This window comes from Cololabis saira, chromosome 18 (assembly GCF_033807715.1).
Source record: "Cololabis saira isolate AMF1-May2022 chromosome 18, fColSai1.1, whole genome shotgun sequence".
Taxonomy (NCBI): domain Eukaryota; kingdom Metazoa; phylum Chordata; class Actinopteri; order Beloniformes; family Belonidae; genus Cololabis; species Cololabis saira.
In genome coordinates, this window is record NC_084604.1 from 39,155,982 (window position 1) to 39,175,410 (window position 19,429).

Sequence of the window (19,429 nt, forward strand, 5' to 3'; positions counted from 1 at the left end):
AAAAAAAAGAAAGTTTCCAATATACAAATAACATCCAGACCGAAAAAGGTGTAGCTAAAGCAAAGCTTATTCATTACCTCCCCTCAAAAGGATTATTTAAAGTAATGAAATAAAAGCAAGAAGTAAGAGATAAGTATGACTGCGAGCTGTAAAACTAATTGCCTCCATGGGGAAAACAAAGATTCCTTGAACCTCGGGAAATAAGAAAGAAAAAATGTGCAGTTACATGTATAATCAAATCAAATCACCAAATAAATGAATAACCACATGAACATAGCAGCATTACCGCTCATTACTCTGATATAGAGAACCTGAACTTCCAGAAATGCAGAAATAAGAAAAAGATGCAGTTCCTCAACAGACCACCAGGGGCTGACGCCAAAAGCGAGTTCATCTCCGTTGACCTCCAGGTTAAAGTGTCCAACGTTGCAGCAGAAATAACCATATTTACATTTTCTTTTAGTTTTTTTAAGTCGTGAATCACTCCTCAAGTGCCCCTATATTGCAACACTTGCGGTAAAAAAGACATTTAAATCATTCCCGCCTATTATGTTGGATACATTGTATGTAATTTCCGGTAAAGAAACATAATTATACGAAATAAGAAAATAAGAATAAGATAATAGGATAAGATAATGTTTCTTTCTGCCTCTTTATTGAGGTTTTTGTATTGAAATGAGGAGGAATCATAAAGATAACTTCTCATTTCGGGTTTCAGCCGTTCCTCATTTACTACAGCGATTTCAACGCGAGCGGCAGGAAGAAAAGAGAATAGATGGATATAAATATCACAATATCAAGCTTATTTTCTGTTTAGAAAATAAATAAAAAGTACTCACCCATCTTTTACTTGTCTAGGAGTTCTTTTAGGAGTTTCTTTTAGGAGTTCCTTTCAGGAGCGCACGGGCGGGTGGTGCGGCGAATAAAAGTCTCAGCTGTCAATCAAAAGAAGATGGTAGAACGTGGGGCCGATAACGCGTTCATTGTTTCAGGACAGAGCGCGTCCGATGCCACGCAGTGCGACGCGACAGCCGGACGCTCGCGTGCAGTTAAGACAAGCTGTTAGGTAAAACAAATAAGGCAAACATACAACAGGAAGCATGTTTACATTTGAATCCAATCAAAGAAAACTAAATCAAATGCATACAGTTTACATCATAACCAATAAAATTGCTTCAATTCTGTAACGTGTGTTGCTGTACGTGTAAGTCTATTTGAAACGTTAAGCTAGCTTAGTAACCTTGTCTACCAGTAGGCTATTGCAAATTTCCTTACTTTACTAAGGATTTTTTTTAATAATAAAGCTTATTATTATTATTATTATTATTTTATGCCCATTATTATTATTTCATTCCTTGTCAGTTCAGAAAATTGTTTTGCAAATATCTCGTTTAAAGCAAAATGCCTTAATGTTAAAGGAGCTTGAGGCCGGATTGTGGCAGGATTTATGAAAAAAATTCGTATACATTTTAAGTTTTCTAGTAATAATGTCAGATGAAGCGTTCCAAACCAAAAGAATGTTTCCTCTAGTGTATCTCTCCTTTGCCTTGAACAGGCTGTGTGCTGCAAAATGTGCTGCAATTCGGGCCCAAATTTCCCGCGCTGTCCTGCAGATGTGACGTCACATGACGCTGCATGCACGTTCTCCCCGTTCTCCCGTGCCGGCTTCACTGTTGGCTGCAGTACCCCCAACGGCCGTCGTGGTGAATGGTGGCGCTAGAGAGTCTCATTTCTTAAAAGGAGCCTCAAGCTCCTTTAACGAGGGTTTTGGTAACTAGCCTACTCTAAATTGTGTGTACTTTATTGTAAAGTGTTACCAGGGTTTTCCCTTTCAGCACCGCGGACAGCGCCGCGTTGCAGCACGAAGCTGAACTGGTGCTGAACTGTCCTGGTGCTGAACTGTCCTGGTGCTGAACTGTCCTGGTGCTGAACTGTCCTGGTGCTGAACTGGTGCTGAACTGTCCTGGTTCTGAACTGGTGCTGAACTGGACGACGGCGGAGAGGCAACTGAAAAGTCATTTCTGTCTCTCTTAAGATCTGTTATAGATCTGTTATAGATCTGTTATAGCGCCACCCTGTGGTGCAAACAAGCTATAGTTACTTCACAGAAGTTAAGTGAGGTCTATCTACCGCCACACGCACACACGAACACACACACACACACACACACACGCACGCACGCACGCACGCACGCACGCACGCACGCACGCACGCACGCACGCACGCACGCACGCACGCACACACACACGCACGCACGCACGCACGCACACACACACGCTTTTTGGCATAGCCTTTGAAATCATGTAGAACCTTAACCTTTTAAACCTTAACCATTTAAAAAGAACATTGAAAAGAAGGAAGATTTCTCTATATCAAACTAATGAGGTGATGCTTATGTTGATTTGGTTATTCATTTATTTGGGGATTTGATTTGATTATTCAAGGATGAAGGAAACATGTAGACTGCACCTTTTTTCTTTCTTATTTCTCTCAAAATGGACCCACAACGTTTCAAACTAGTGGAAATGTTTATAATGTGTGTCTTGTTTTATCCTCCTTATTTTGTCTGAGTCTGATCATTAATTAATTAATGATAATAATGATAATTAATTAAATAATTAAAAAGATAATTAAATAACAATTAATTGATAAATGCAAACAAGTTAAAAGTAAAAAAAAAAAAGTATTTCTGAGCCTCTTTACTACAACAGTATAATAAAATCCTGTAATGGAGAATTGAAGTGGCCCCCTCTGGCCCCCCTTGTGAAGGCGCCCCTGTCTCTGTTTACATGAATAACATTTAAACCCCTTAAAATGGACCTACGACGTTTCAAACTAGTGGAAATGTTTGTAATAGGTGTCTGAATATCATTCACTGCAACGTGCAATATGTAAATACCCATCTGTAAGTATCTGTCTGTTATTTTTCATATACCAGTATTTCTTATTATTTATTTTTCTCATTATTATAATTATTGTATATACCAGTTTACTGTTTATAGTGTGTTGTTATTACTATTTCTATTGATGCCTCTTGTTTTTGCACTATCCCCTTTGCTGCTGTAAACTGCAAATTTCCCCTCTGTGGGAATATTAAAGGATTTCTTATCTTATCTCTTATCTTATCTTAGTTTTATCTTCCTTATTTTATCTTGGGGGCGGGAGGGGCGTGGCCTGTCAGTATAAAGCATGAGGGGGCGTGGCCTGAGGGAGGGGGCGTGGCCTGTCAGTATAAAGCAGCAGTCGGAGCAGCAGCAGCTGAAGTTGAGAGGAGACTGGGAGCTGATCAGAGAGACACCGGTGCGTCTTCCTCCACTTTCTCCGGATTCTGCTCCCTAGAATAGAAAGGAATCCCTGGAATAAAGGACTTTAACTCCATTTACCGGTGATGGGAGGACGATGGAGACGCTGTGATCATTACTGGAGGTTTTAACTCCCGCGGGTCCATGGGATGAAGAGAGAGATGTGCGTGAGTGCGGGGTAGCAGCCGGGGATGGAGGGATGGAGGGATGGAGGGGTGGAGGGCCAGCTGGGACCCACGCCGGCCCCCCCCGGGGGGCTGCAGAACCTCTCCTCCTCCGGGGCGCCCCCGGCGTGGCCCCTGGCCCCCCAGCAGGCGGCCCTGGCCGTGACCTTGACCCTGATCACCGTGGCCACGGCGCTCTCCAACGCCTTCGTCATCGCCACCATCCGCCGCTCCCGCAAGCTGCACACGCCGGCCAACCTGCTGGTGGCGTCGCTGGCGCTGACCGACCTGCTGGTGGCGCTGCTGGTGATGCCGGTGAGCGCGCAGTACACGGTGCGGCGCGCCTGGACGCTGGGCCGCGCGCTCTGCGCCGCCTGGCTGTCCTCCGACGTCACCTGCTGCACCGCCTCCATCCTGCACCTGTGCGTCATCGCGCTGGACCGCTACTGGGCCGTGACGGACGCCGTGGAGTACCAGAGGAGACGCACGGCGGGCCGCGCCGCCGCCATGGTGGCCGCCGCCTGGGCCATCGCCGCCTGCATCTCCCTGCCGCCCTTCTTCTGGCACCGACAGGTCCGTTTGGTTGGGGTTGATTTTAGAGGAATAAGATTTCTTTTTCTTTATGCACTTTGAGAAAAAAGTCGAAATTTCGAGAAAAAAGTCGAAATGTCGAGAAAAAAGTCTGTGAGGTTTCCATGAGGTTTCCATGAGGTTTCCATGAGTTTTCCATGAAGTTTCCATGAGGTTTCCATGAGTTTTCCATGAGTTTTCCATGAGGTTTCCATGAGGTTTCCATGAGTTTTCCATGAGGTTTCCATGAGGTTTCCATGAGGTTTCCATGAGGTTTCCACGAGGTTTCCATGAGGTTTCCATGAAGTTTCCATGAGGTTTCCGTTTCCATGAGGTTTCCATGAGGTTTCAATGAGGTTTCCATGAGGTTTCCGTTTCCATGAGGTTTCCATGAGGTTTCCATGAGGTTTCCATGAGGTTTCCATGAGGTTTCCATGAGGTTTCCATGAGGTTTCCATGAAGTTTCCATGAGGTTTCCATGAGGTTTCCACGAGGTTTCCATGAGGTTTCCATGAGGTTTCCATGAGGTTTCTATGAGGTTTCCATTTCCATGAGGTTTCAATGATGTTTCCATGAGGTTTCCGTTTCCATGAGGTTTCCATGAGGTTTCCGTTTCCATGAGGTTTCCATGAGGTTTCCATGAGGTTTCCATGAGGTTTCTATGAGGTTTCCATTTCCATGAGGTTTCCATGAGGTTTCCATGAGGTTTCCATGAAGTTTCCATGAGGTTTCCATGAGGGTCCATGAGGTTTCCATGAGGTTTCTATGAGGTTTCCGTTTCCATGAGGTTTCAATGATGTTTCCATGAGGTTTCCATGAGTTTTCCATGAGGTTTCCATGAAGTTTCCATGAGGTTTCCATGAGGGTCCATGAGGTTTCCATGAGGTTTCTATGAGGTTTCCATGAGGTTTCCATGAGGTTTCCATGAGGTTTCCATGAGGTTTCTATGAGGTTTCCGTTTCCATGAGGTTTCCATGAGGTTTCCATGAAGTTTCCATGAGGTTTCCATGAGGTTTCTATGAGGTTTCCATTTCCATGAGGTTTCAATGATGTTTCCATGAGGTTTCCGTTTCCATGAGGTTTCCATGAGGTTTCCGTTTCCATGAGGTTTCCATGAGGTTTCCATGAGGTTTCCATGAGGTTTCTATGAGGTTTCCATTTCCATGAGGTTTCCATGAGGTTTCCATGAGGTTTCCATGAAGTTTCCATGAGGTTTCCATGAGGGTCCATGAGGTTTCCATGAGGTTTCTATGAGGTTTCCGTTTCCATGAGGTTTCAATGATGTTTCCATGAGGTTTCCATGAGTTTTCCATGAGGTTTCCATGAAGTTTCCATGAGGTTTCCATGAGGGTCCATGAGGTTTCCATGAGGTTTCTATGAGGTTTCCATGAGGTTTCCATGAGGTTTCCGTTTCCATGAGGTTTCAATGATGTTTCCATGAGGTTTCCATGAGTTTTCCATGAGGTTTCCATGAGGTTTTCATGAGGTTTCCATGAGGTTTCCATGAAGTTTCCATGAGGTTTCCATGAGGGTCCATGAGGTTTCCATGAGGTTTCTATGAGGTTTCCGTTTCCATGAGGTTTCAATGATGTTTCCATGAGGTTTCCGTGAGGTTTCCATTTCCATGAGGTTTCCATGAGGTTTCCATGAGGTTTTCATGTGGTTTCCATGAGGTTTTCATGTGGTTTCCATGAGGTTTCCATGAGGTTTCTGTTTCCATGATGTTTCCATGAGGTTTCCGTTTTCATGAGGTTTTCATGAGGTTTCCATGAGGTTTCCATGATGTTTCCATGAGGTTTCCATGAGGTTTCCATGAGGTTTCCGTTTCCATGAGGTTTCCATGAGGTTTTCATGAGGTTTCCATGAGGTTTTCATGAGGTTTCCATGAGGTTTCCATGAGGTTTCTGTTTCCATGATGTTTCCATGAGGTTTCTGTTTCCATGAGGTTTTCATGAGGTTTCCACGAGGTTTCCATGAGGTTTCCATGTGGTTTCCATGAGGTTTCCATGATGTTTCCATGAGGTTGCTATTTCCATGAGGTTTCCGTGAGGTTTCCATGAGGTTTCCATGAGGTTTCTATGAGGTTTCCATGAGGTTTCCAGGAGGTTTCCAGGAGGTTTCCATGAAGTTTCCATGAGGTTTCCATGAGGTTTCCATGAGGTTTCCGTTTCCATGAGGTTTCCATGAGGTTTCCATGAGGTTTCCATGAGGTTTCCATGAGGTTTCTATGAGGTTTCCATGTGGTTTTCATGAGGTTTCCATGAGGTTTTCATGAGGTTTTCATGAGGTTTCCATGAGGTTTCTATGAGGTTTCCATGAGGTTTCCATGAGGTTTCCATGAAGTTTCCATCTCCATGAGGTTTCCATGAGGTTTCCATGAGGTTTCCATGAGGTTTCCATGAGGTTTCTATGAGGTTTCCATGTGGTTTTCATGAGGTTTTCATGAGGTTTCCATGAGGTTTCTATGAGGTTTCCATGAGGTTTCCATGAGGTTTCCATGACGTTTCCATCAACTTCATTTGTGCAGACTTCAAGGTCCATTAAAAAACACATAAAAACACTAAGAGAACATAAATATATAAAAAACATCAGCTACAACAAGAGACGCTCATACCAGCGTCTCTGTTACGATCGGTTTTGTGTTTGGAACTCCAGGAATGCAGAGACAAAGTCAGTTTTAACGTGTTTATTAGTAAAACACGTTGTTTCCAACAACGGAGGACGAGGCAGGTGAAGGTGGTGGAGGACAGGGAAGGTGAAAGCAGAGAGATCAGACATCCCGGTATCTGCACAAAATCCCAGGAACGGTTAAGAGCGAAGACTGAACACAGAGGTCACTAGAAACTGAAGCCACTACCAAACCAGTGGTGACGGAATAATCTGGCACAGGCTTTGGTGTCTTGGCCAGGCTTTATAGAGTCTGGGACGAGAACCAGGTGCTGCTCACGCTGCCAGGGAGAGAAAAGGAAAACAGAGCCTTCCAAACACAAACCAAACACCAACACAGTCTCCAGAACGGAGACTGATATCTTGTATCTGAGGCAGGTTAGGATTAGCCAGCAGTTTGATCATAGATTCATAAATCTGGACATCAAGTTTCTCAGGAGTGCATGAAAAGAGTGAATGCCCATGTTACGGAACAATTCACTTGCACTGCTGCTCCCTGCTTTTCTCATTAAAATTCTCATAAAAATTCTCACACCATCATTATATGCAACCTGTAGTTTGTGTAAGCTTGTCTTCTTAAACTTGACCACAGGAGGGCAGTATAGAGATTATATTATATTAACTGTATAGAGAGGAGTACAATATGCTCTAAACAGGTTTGCCTTTACTTCAGTAGAGCATGAGTGAAATTTCCTACATAGTATATTTGCTTGCGCATTATAATATGCGACGCTGTGTATACAGATCATCATCATCAGACATTTGGTCTGTTCTAACGTGTCCCAGATACTTCCCTTTGCTACTCACTGAAAGGAAGGAAAGCTCCTTATCCCCTCTCGCCCTGCAGGTCATTACTCTTGTTTGTGTTTTATCCAGAAACCCGAGCTGAGGATCATGAGTTCTCCTGCAGGTCCAGACCAGGGGCGGTTCCTCCAGAACTGGTTCCTAGGGGGGGCCAGGGGGGGCCACTTCAGTTCCTGGGGTGGAACCAAAACTAAAAGCCGTCATTACAGGACTTTATTATACCGTTGTAGTAAACAGGCTCAGAAATATTTTTTTTTTTCATTAAATTTTAAAAGATACTGTTTCAACTGAATCTTAAACCGATCTTTGCTCCCTTCTTATCCATTCAGCTACTACATTTAATTCCTCCTACAATATGTCATTCAATTCACCTATTAAAGAAGCAGTAGCATAAATTGTAGAATCATCTGCATATGTAACAATGTTAGATTTCTTTAAAACAAAGGGCAATTCATTAATAAATATAGGGAATAATAATGGTCCTGAACAGCTCCCCTGTGGAACTCCACATGTGACATCTCTCATTTTTGATGCACTGCCATTAAAAAAGACTACTGTATTTTCTGGACTATAAGCCGCTACTTTTTCCATAGGTTTTCAACCAGCAGCTTATACAAAGGTTTCTATTCTGTGGATTTTTCTTCCACCGCTCTGGGCGCTCTAACCGGAATTAGAATCAAAACTAAGACAAAATAAATGCAAAGAAGAATACGCTACTTCTTCTTTAGCAGATAGAAGTAGAAGCAGATTTCACACAGATAAATAGATAAATAAATACCGGTTATTTTCTCTTGGTTCTGTCCCGTTTTAATCAGCAAAGTTGCTGCCGTGTTAAAAGACACTGTTAGGAAAGATCTATTTAGGTACAAACATGTACATCATTTACAGTTCAAAATCCTTCTGTACATGTAGTAAATATCTAATCTAACAACAGAAATATCTGCGGCTAAATATCTTTTTTTTTTTAAATAGAGCGGGTGCGGCTTATAGTCCAGAAAATACGGTATTTGTTTCCTGTTTAGTAGGTATCTTTCCATCCATTTCAGTGCGGTAACCGTAAAGCCGTAATGTTTCCACTTGTCTGTTGAAGGCGGCGGCGGTCGAGGAGGAGGAGACGAGCTGCAGCGTCAACACCGACCACGTCTTCTACACCGTGTACTCCACCTTCGGAGCCTTCTACATCCCCACGCTGCTGCTGCTGGCGCTGTACGGGAGGATTTACGTGGAGGCGCGCCGGCGCATCCTGAAGCAGAACCAGCCCGGGAAGAGGCTGACGTCGGCGCGGCTCATCACCGACTCCCCCGGGTCCGTGTCGTCCTCCACCTCAACCCCCCTCCACCACCAGGGCACGTCCTCCTCCACCCCGATCCACCGGGGAACCAACGACCCGTCCTCCACCTGCAACCACACCCAGGTGAGACAGGGTTTACTTTAGTTTTCAATTTCTACAACACAAATAACGCAAAGTTGTTATTGTTAAGTTGTCAGTGTTATACAAAAGAAATATATAATTTTTGGTATATATATATATTACGGAAGCGTAGTGCTGCCACCCCAGAAAAAAAAAAAATCAGTATCACGTTATAACGTGAAAAGTTAAATCTAAAGTCGCAAAAATCCCACTGCACAGCAGCAGGTGTTCAGCATGACCCCGCTCTGATTTCTCCCAAAAAAACGAGGAAAAACATGAAAATGAAGGTGATATAATAGTATACAGAAAAGGTTTCCCTTTTCTTCCTCTTCTTTTTATTCCGCACGCTTTACTTTTCTTAGTCAAAAGTGTTACCGTGGCAACGCTAGATTCAAAAAACAAAAAAAAAAGGCAAAAATTCGGACGCTTATTGCTCAGCTGAACTTTATCGTACAGACATCGTTCAAATTTACAAACACTCGGCCCGATTAGCACTAAAGGACCGTACAACTTCATCATGCTAATTATTACGGTTTTTGAGATATCTAACTTTCAATTTAAAAAAAATCTCTATTTTAATTTGGACGCTTGTTGCTAGGCAACGGTTTATCTTACAGACATCATTAGAACATTGACAAATCCAGGACGCTTTGTACTGCAACATATTTTAGTCTCATCATGCAAGCTATTACGCTTTTTGAGATATTTAACTATTCTAGTTTTCAAGCTAACGGAAATTAGGACACTTGTTGCTCTGCAACACGATATCGCAGAGAAATCGATCCAACGTTAAAAGACTCGGGACGATGTGGACTAAAACATACTGAGGTTTCATTAGGCTGTCGTTTACAACTTTTGAGATATTGAAGCCAAATTGTCGCATTCTATCCTATGGGGCTTGTTCACCCCACCCCCCTCAGACCAGAGGGGGGTGGGGTGACCACAGGCAGGTGGAAGCAGCAGCGGGATGACCGGGGATGGGGGTGGGGGTGGGTGCAGGCCAGCACGCAACTCCTGAGGCTCCGGCCTGCAAACATGCACAAAAGAGAAAAAAGGGGGGCCGGCACAAGAAACTACAGGAACGATGGACAAAAATGATAGCTATGAGATAAATAAAAAAGGAAATGGAGAAGAGAGGCAGGGAAGAGGAGAGGAGAAGAAGGGTGAGAGGCACCGCCCAGCGGATCATGTCGGTCCCCCCTGCAGCATAAGCCTATAGCAGCATATCTACCACCAAGCTATATTTGAGACTAACTATTATAGTCTTGTTCTATAGCTGCAACTATGACTACTGACTCTGACACACTAGAGTTTACACTACCTAGAGATTTACCAACACCAGCTAGAGGTTTACTAAACACCAACTATAGGCTTTACTAAACAGAAAGGTTTTAAGTTTAGTTTTAAAGGTGGAGGTGGTGTCAGCCTCCTTAACCCAGATTGGAAGTTGGTTCCATAGTAGTGGTGCCTGATAGCAGAACGCCCGCCCTCCAAATCTACATTTAGATACTCTAGGAACTACGAGTAAACCTGCACTCTGAGAACGGAGAGCTCTGCCAGGAACATAAGGCACTATCAGGTCTTGCAAATAATGCGGAGCTAAGCCGTTTTGGGCTTTATATGCAAGTAATAACATTTTAAATTGGATTCTGAATTTCACGGGTAGCCAAACACAACCACTACAACCTTAAACACAACCACTACAGCCCCAAACCAAAGCAGCGAGAGGGGACGAATGGGCAGTAGGGCCCATATCAAAATTTCCTGAATTTTCTAGTTGTCTATTGCTGTTGACATTTGTTGTTACTCTGCTGTCGATCTGTCCAGGTGAAGGTGACGGTGTCAGACGCGCTGCTGGAGAAGAAGCGCGTGTCGGCGGCGCGGGAGCGCCGTGCCACCCGGACCCTGGGCGTCATCCTGGGGGCCTACATCGTCTGCTGGCTGCCCTTCTTCATCTACACGCTGCTGGCGCCGCTGTGCCCGTCCTGCGTCCACGCCGAGCTGTTCGACGCCTTCACGTGGCTCGGCTACCTCAACTCCCTCATCAACCCCGTCATCTACACCGCCTTCAACGAGGACTTCAAGCAGGCGTTCCACAAGCTGCTGCGCTTCCGCTGCTGCAGGGCCTGAGAGTCCCGCCACCGCGGCCGCCCCTGCTGGGGGCCCCGGCAGCCCCTGCTGGGGGCCCCGGCGGCCCCTGCTGAGATAAAATTGAGAGATAAAACTGAAGTTTCATCACAGAAAAATCAATAATAAAATATATAAAATAATAAAATAACTAAAATAAAATAACTTTTACATCTAATTTCAGACATCGTACATTTGCAAACTAAAAGAATAAAATTGTAAAGTTCAGAGAAAAACTGAGCTTTGATAAATAACCGTTTTTTTATTCGTGTGGTTACAAATAAAAAAAACGGACATTTGGTTTTTCCATAAAACTGGAGGCTGAGGTCGGAGGTCCGGGGCCCCCTGGTGGCCTCGGGGGGCCCGCTCATCTCCATGACCTGCTGGAAGCTGGAAACGGCCCTGCTGGTCGCCATGGAGACCTGCAGGAGCCCCCGATCACTGAAGAGGACGGACGTCCATCTTCACGAATCCCTGGGATTGTTCTGGAATCATTCAGCTGTAAAATAAACCTTCACCGCGGAGGTCCAGACCTGGTCTGGGTTCAGGTCTGACTAAAAACTCATGACCTTTGTGCCGGTTTCACCTGGAAAAACCGGTGCCGGAGGACGGACGTGTGTTTAGAGAAGCTGAATCTGCAGCAGAACCACGTCCGAGTTGTCAAAACTGGAATAAAATCAGCTTTTCCTGCGTCATTATTACAGGATAAATGCTGTCAAGGCTTTTCTGGGGATTTACAGAGGAGGATTTTAGCATTTTATAATTACAGCGAATGTTCCTGGCGTCTTATTCTGCATCTTGGACTTCTGTTACACCTGACGGCAGTTTGAATTAAAGGTTTAAAGTTTTATTTCCCCATTAAAGGTAACATTGGACTTGTGGATGCATAAATGAGAGAAAACAAACTCAGAAACACGACTCTGAAACGACAGTGACTCGACTTTCCTGATCCACGTCCAAGGCTTTTACCCATAATGCATCGGAGGCGACGAGGTCAAACCTGATCAGATCAATTACGTGTTTAGTTTTTATCGCTGAGCCTTTATTTGTACAACGAAAATAAAGAAAAAGAAACCTCTTTACTGTTTCCATGTGATTTCAGAGAAAGAGTCAGCGCCAGGACCTGCTGAAAGTTGAAAACATTCATCAAAATATCAAGTTGTTTATTGAGCTCAGAAAGCAGAAATCATTTGTATTCAAAGTTTAAAAAATTACGTTGTCTTTTGACATACTGAGCCTGGTTTTTCATGTAGGTGAGTGAGCAGGTGTATGTCTGTGTAACTGTGTGTGTAAAGTGAAAACAAGGTTTTACCTGAACTGCAACTATAGAGGGAATGTGCATGACGTCACAGATGTGACTTCACTGCAAGTTACGCCCACTGAGTGTCAGAAAGACTGAGTGTCAGAAAGACTGAGTGTCAGAAAGACTGAGTGTCAGAAAGACTGAGTGTCAGAAAGACTGAGTGTCAGAAAGACTGAGTGTCAGAAAGACTGAGTGTCAGCGTAAACTTTCAGTTTGAGCAACTGGAAAACATCTAAAATGGGAAAGAGCTGTTGTGCGATCGACTGTACTCATAGATTTAGCAAGAAATCGTTTTACAGACTGCCGAAAAATAAGCTTAAGAGAGACAAATGGATCGCTGCAATTCACAGAAACAACTGGATTCCAGGCACCGAAACGTGGATTTGTGGTTCCCATTTTGTATCAGGTAATGTTGGATTTTTGGGTAGCTAACGTTAAACGGTCAAATCATAAAGTTCGGTGTCCTCATCACTTTAATTTCTACAACAAATCCTGCCTTGAAGTCGGACCAAGCGTCAAGACTTTTGTAAGCCTTCAAGCTTTGCTTCGTGTATTTCCCCGGCGTAGAAATTAAGTACATACAAATATCAGGAAACTGGATTCGAGGCCAAATATTAATGTCCATGGACCACTGGTTCTTGGTAACTGTACCAAATATTAATGTCCATGGACCACTGGTTCTTGGTAACTGTACCAAATATTAATGTCCATGGACCACTGGTTCTTAGTAACTGTACCAAATATTAGTGTCCATGGACCACTGGTTCTTAGTAACTGTACCAAATATTAATGTCCATGGACCACTGGTTCTTGGTAACTGTACCAAATATTAATGTCCATGGACCACTGGTTCTTGGTAACTGTACCAAATATTAGTGTCCATGGACCACTGGTTCTTAGTAACTGTACCAAATATTAATGTCCATGGACCACTGGTTCTTGGTAACTGTACCAAATATTAATGTCCATGGACCACTGGTTCTTGGGGTAACTGTACCAAATATTAATGTCCATGGACCACTGGTTCTTAGTAACTGTACCAAATATTAATGTCCATGGACCACTGGTTCTTGGGGTAACTGTACCAAATATTAATGTCCATGGACCACTGGTTCTTGGGGTAACTGTACCAAATATTAATGTCCATGGACCACTGGTTCTTGGTAACTGTACCAAATATTAATGTCCATGGACCACTGGTTCTTGGTAACTGTACCAAATATTAATGTCCATCGACCCTAGTGGTCCTATCCCCATTCACTAATCGTTTATTAACACGTATTTATAATAACTATCTATACTATAATTATACTCACACACTTACCTATACATACATACACACACATAGTTGAGTATTTCTATATATTTGTACACACATGCCCATATAAATATTTATATAAATATACTTATTTACACCATACCATCTCTATATTAACTCCATCTGTTCTATATCTATGTATATATCTACTTACACACGTATTCACACACATACACATACACTCATACTTACATACATATACATACATACACACACACATATATATACACATGTATACATACACATATAATTAGCTGCCCATTTCTGTACTTAAAAATCATGTATTTAAAACCGTCCACGTGTGATGAAAGACACTTGGAAGGGGCTTAAACTGCAGAACTCGACTCTGCTCTCCCTTCAAACACGGCAGTGATGATTCAACAGCAGGTTTGTTTGCTGAGCTTCCCAGACGGAGGAGGAGGAGGAAGAGGAGGAGGAGGAGGAGGAGGAGGAGGAGGGAGAAGAGGAGGAGGAGGAGGAGGAAGAGGAGAAGGAGGAGGAGAAGGAGGAGGAGGAGGAGGAGGAAGAGGAGGAGAAGGAGGAGGAGGAGAAGGAGGAGGAGAAGGAGGAGGAGGAGGAGGAGGAAGAGGAGGAGGAGGAGGAGGAGGAGGAGGAGGAAGAGGAGGAAGAGGAAGACTCGTCCAGACCTGCGTTTCACAGCGACGATGCTGAGTGAGTCCTGACACTTCCTGCCAGGACACGTCGGTCCTTTAGCAGCTCCGACACCGAGAAGCCACGAAATCCAGGACCGGTGGCGCCGTAAACTCGTCAGCTTCAGCAAAGATACTCTTTACAGAAGATCACGCCGTTTCTGCCAATGGTATGAAATGGTAAATACTTCCTGTCTCCTAAGTGGGCGTGGTCGCCCCTCTGACCTCACTTCCTGTCTCCTAAGTGGGCGTGGTCGCCCCTCTGACCTCACTTCCTGTCTCCTAAGTGGGCGTGGCCGCCCCTCTGACCTCACTTCCTGTCTCCTAAGTGGGCGTGGCCGCCCCTCTCCCCACATCGTTTTGGAACATAAAACACTAGATACAGTACAACTTTAACTTTAGTCTCAGCGACAGCCTTTGATATTTAACCGAAACGTACAGAAAGAAAACAGGAACAAAACACAAGAATCCCAGACGTCTGAAGCAAAGATGTTTGTCTCGTCATCTTCACGTTACTCGTTAGTTGACCTTAAAAACATCAGGACGGCGGCGCCTTTAGAGCTTTGCAACGTCGAACACTTGAACGCCTTCGATGTCGAGAATCCGGCCCGTCAAGAGCTTGAGCGGATTTTCCAAGATGCATTTTTGATTTATGGTTAAAAAAAAGATTTTACATCCTGGTAAGAACTAATAAGAAGGTGGTTTGGGACTCGTATAAAAGCAGGTGTCATCTGCGAACGCTGTAACAAACACCAGCATGTCCCGACTCGGAACATTCTGCTAGGCAGCAGTCGTAGGCGGCGCGTTAGCAGTCAGTGCTAGTGTTGTTTCTGTCAGCCTGTTTCAATTTTAGTTTTATTCTAGTCCAGGGGTCGTCAACCCGCATGCGGCTCTTTAGCGCCGATCTAGTGGCTCCTGGAGCTTTTTCAAAAATATTTGACCTTTTTTTTAATTTTTTTCTTCTTTTGTTTCTCTTCTTTTTTTTCTTCTTTTTTCCTTTTTTTCTTCCTTTTTTCTTCCTTTTTTCCCTTTTTTCTCTCTTTTCTTCCTTTTTCCTTTCCTTTTTAATCTCGACATTTCGACTTTTTTCTTGACATTTCGACTTTTTTCTCGAAATTGTAGGCGGCGTGTTAGCTAGGGCTTCCACCTTTCAGAAACAGAAATAAGGGACGCACACATTTCAGCAGCGCAGGAGCCAAAAAAAAGCCCCAGAACTTCTAAACTGCATAAAAATGTGTTTATTTTATATGAAAAAACGAAATTCTTTGAAGTTAAAAGTGCTTTAACAGCATTGAACTTGCATGACTGTACAGACACCCACCCATATAGCAACTGAAATATCCTCCGATGCTACGTACGTCCGATGAAAACCCCCCCACCCCCCGTCGGTCCGGTCGATCGGGCCGATCGGCCGTCCGTCCGTTCAGGCCTCGTTCCTCACAATTACCTGCCGCTTGAGAGCGAGGTATTGATGAGCAGCAGCCGGACCGTGAAGCTTAATCAAGTCCGTTTGTCTGCAGCATCGACAGAATAAATCACACAACAAAAGCTGGAGAAAAACGGAGCTCCGGCTCCTCCAAAGGGACTTTATCTTTAATTTTTGGCACCGTTTGTCACGCCTGAAATCAATATTTCCTTTAAGTATCTGGTGTTATTGAACCACTGCAGACATGGTGATCTATACGAGTGGAGCGGCCGGATTTCATCCACTCCCCCGGTCAGATACAGAACTCAGGGGCTTCACAAAAACAGCTTCCTGGTGGATAAAAGCTGGAACTTGTTCGGAGGAATCGATGCTGCTGGAGCTGGAAACAGCTTTACTGGCAGCAGCTGGCCGGTAAAGCTGCAGGTTCACATGTTCCATCAACGCCTGTCACTAACGTGAGGGTTCCCAGCTGACGTTGAGCACCAATTTATTTAGATTCAACTGATTTCTGTAGAAAAACCCGGTTGCATGTGGACCAGGAACTGGAAGACTCTCTGAACCGTATTTGTACAGATTTACAGGGAACCAACTTTCATCAAACTATTGACATAAAATAATTCAAATTGTTAATAAAGAAACATCTCTTGAATAGATACATATAAAACGTATTTAATTATTATGAAATAAATAATGTAGATAGTATATGGGCATGTGAGTATATATATGTGTATGTACTAGACAGATAGACAGACAGACAGATAGATGGATAAATAGATAGATATTGCACCAAGCCAATCCTGGCGAAAAATGTGATATTTAATGGTTTGCATTAATGGGTGTGGCCTAATGGCTCAACAGCGCCCCCTAGAAAACTTTGCACCTCAAGCCCCACAATACGGTTTGATGTACATGCACGGAAATCGGTACACACCTGTATCATGTCACAACTTAAAGAAAAGTCTCTTGGAGCCATGGCCCAAACTGAACAGGAAGTCGGCCATTTTGAACATTTTGAGTTAATCGTGTAATTTTGGAGCAATTTATGCCATTCCTTCGGCAGTTAATTCAGTCCGAACCGTAACGTGCACCCAGGTGTGTTATACATCAAAATGTGCGTCTACATCCTGCGACTACGCGCATGACTTTTCTCTTTCAAAAGTGTTACCATGGCGACGCTAGACGCCAAAAAGCGCACCCACCCTTCTTCAGATTGGTCGATATGTGATAGTTCCGATTTTCTACATAACTTTTGAATGGTTTGATATAGAGAGTCGTGGGTGGTTTCATCCACTAAATGTCCAGTTCTGAAGAATCTACATCAAGTCATACAAGCTTCCACTGCAGCCTGAACCTGCACAAGGGTGGAGGACGTTCATCGCTGCTTGCAGCTTTAATATTATAATGGTATACAGTAATGAAATTAGGGAGCAGCTCCATAAAAGTGCACACATGTAAAGACTATGTAAAAAACTAAATAAGAAACAGGAAACATAAATATATATACACTATGAAAATGAATGAATGAGAGAATATTGCACATGAATGAGTGAAAGAATATTTCCTAGTATGAGTGTGAGGTTTTTTGTAGTACATTACATGTACAGTACATTACACATGTATTATGTGTCGAACCCCAGGAAGAATAGCTGCAGTTTTGCTGTAGCTGATGGGGATCCAAATAAAAACCTATAAACTATAAACTGGAGTCGTTCCTTAGCCAGAAACAGATAAGTATGTGATGTTTGTGTTCTCAGCGGGTCGATATGATGGTGTTTATCCTGCCAGCGTGTTTTCCTCGTATCTCCATCTCCACGGTCCTTTACTGCATCAAACAAAGCCGCTCCTCCGTAAACGGCACTTCTATCTGACATTTAGCGCCGTGATCCTTTAGAGAGGCGGCTGAGCTGAATCTCACACCACAGATCCGTCACTCAAGCAGCACGGAAGAGTATTAGGACCAGGCAGGAGAAAAATACTAATAATATTTTAGAGGAAGTTTTTTTTCATTATGCACTTTGAGAAAAAAGTCAAAATGTTGAGAAAAAAGTCGAAATTTCGTGAATAAAGTCGAAATGTCGAGGAAAAAGTCGAAATGTCGAGAAAAATGTCAAAATGTCGAGAAAAATGTCAAAATGTCGAGATTAAAAAGGAAACGAAAAAGGAAGAAAAAAGAGAAAAAAAGGGAAAAAATAAGAAAAAAGGAAGAAAAAAAATTAAAAAAGAAAAAAAAGAAGAAAAAAAAGAAAAAAAAAGGTAAAATACTTTTGAAAAAGCTCCAGGAGCCACTAGGGCGGCGCTAAAGAGCCGCATGCGGTTCTAGAGCCGCGGGTTGATGACCCCTGGACTAGACTAAAACTAAAATTGAAACAGGCTGACATAAACGACACTAGCACTGACTGCTAACGCGGCGCCTACGACTGCTGCCTAGCAGAAAGTCCCGAGTCGGCACCCGTTGGTGTTTGTTACAGCGTTCGCAGATGACACCTGCTTTTATACGAGTCCCAAACCACCTTCTTATTAGTTACCAGGGTGTAAAATCTTTTTTAATGCTCAGACTTTTAGTCAACTGAAACTTGACATGACTAAAAGGGGAATGAACGTGACTAAAATTAATAAAAACGAAAATTATAGCGTGACTAGAACGACAAGGCTCAAGTTGGAAAATAAAAACAAGCACATTTAAAGTTTTTGTCATTGAAGCTGTTGAGTTCTGGCCGGATCCGTCTCAGGTGAAGTCCTGTGATATGTGAGCGGCAGAACCGACGGGGTGGAACCTACGGGGTGGAATCGACGGGGTAGAACTGACGGGGTGGAACTGACGGGGTGGAACCAACGAGATGGAACCGACGACGGGGTGGAACCGACGACGGGGTGGAACCGACGGGGTGAAACCGACGGGGTGGAACTGACGGGGTGGAACTGACGGGGTGGAACTGACGGGGTGGAACCGACGGGGTGGAGCCGACGGGGTGGAACCGACGGGGTGGAACCGACGGGGTGGAACCGACGGGGTGGAACCGACGGGGTGGAACTGACGGGGTGGAACCGACGGGGTGGAGCCGACGGGGTGGAACCGACGGGGTGGAACCGACGACGGGGTGGAACCGACGACGGGGTGGAACCGACGACGGGGTGGAACCTACGACGGGGTGGAGCCGACGGGGTGGAACTGACGGGGTGGAACCTCCGTGACCACGTTCTGCTGCAGACGTAGAAAACACGAATGAGGAGTGAATAGCGGTTCCTCCTCCGTTATTACATCTGGGAGGTCGTGCGACCTTCGTTTCTATGCCTCCGTTGGCCTTTTCAGGATTCTGTCCTCACTCCCGTTTGCTCAGGTAATGTCTCATTAACAAGAAGCACAACAGCAAGTTAGCGGCGACCTTTTCACGCTGGTAAAAGTGTCATTTGAAATCTGGATGCTACGAACGAACGGCGGCGGCGCTCGGAGGCTTCCAGAGTCTCCTGGTGCTGTTATACCCCTGTAGAGGGGGATATGAAACAGACACACAGACACGATGTTTGTCATTCAGCGTCCAGTTCTGTTTTGGCTGAATAAAAAACATCTCTCCTCTAACGGTGACTGCAGGCAAAACTAATCAGAACCCGATCGGTGAGAAAAACAACGATTAAACATTCTTTACAAAGCAGGTACCACAGAAAAATAACACGGAATCAGGTCAGCAT

General features: G+C 44.1%; 1 protein-coding gene across 1 annotated transcript; it reads left to right on the plus strand.

The window, feature by feature from the left end:
- The first annotated feature begins 3,493 nt into the window (after window positions 1–3,493).
- LOC133464837 (5-hydroxytryptamine receptor 1D-like) lies at window positions 3,494–11,048 on the plus strand. The gene is made up of 3 exons (XM_061747023.1): window positions 3,494–4,039; window positions 8,598–8,921; window positions 10,746–11,048. Exons 1-3 carry the CDS (start codon window positions 3,494–3,496, stop codon window positions 11,046–11,048), a joined length of 1,173 nt encoding a protein of 390 aa, XP_061603007.1.
- Window positions 11,049–19,429: the final 8,381 nt, after the last annotated feature.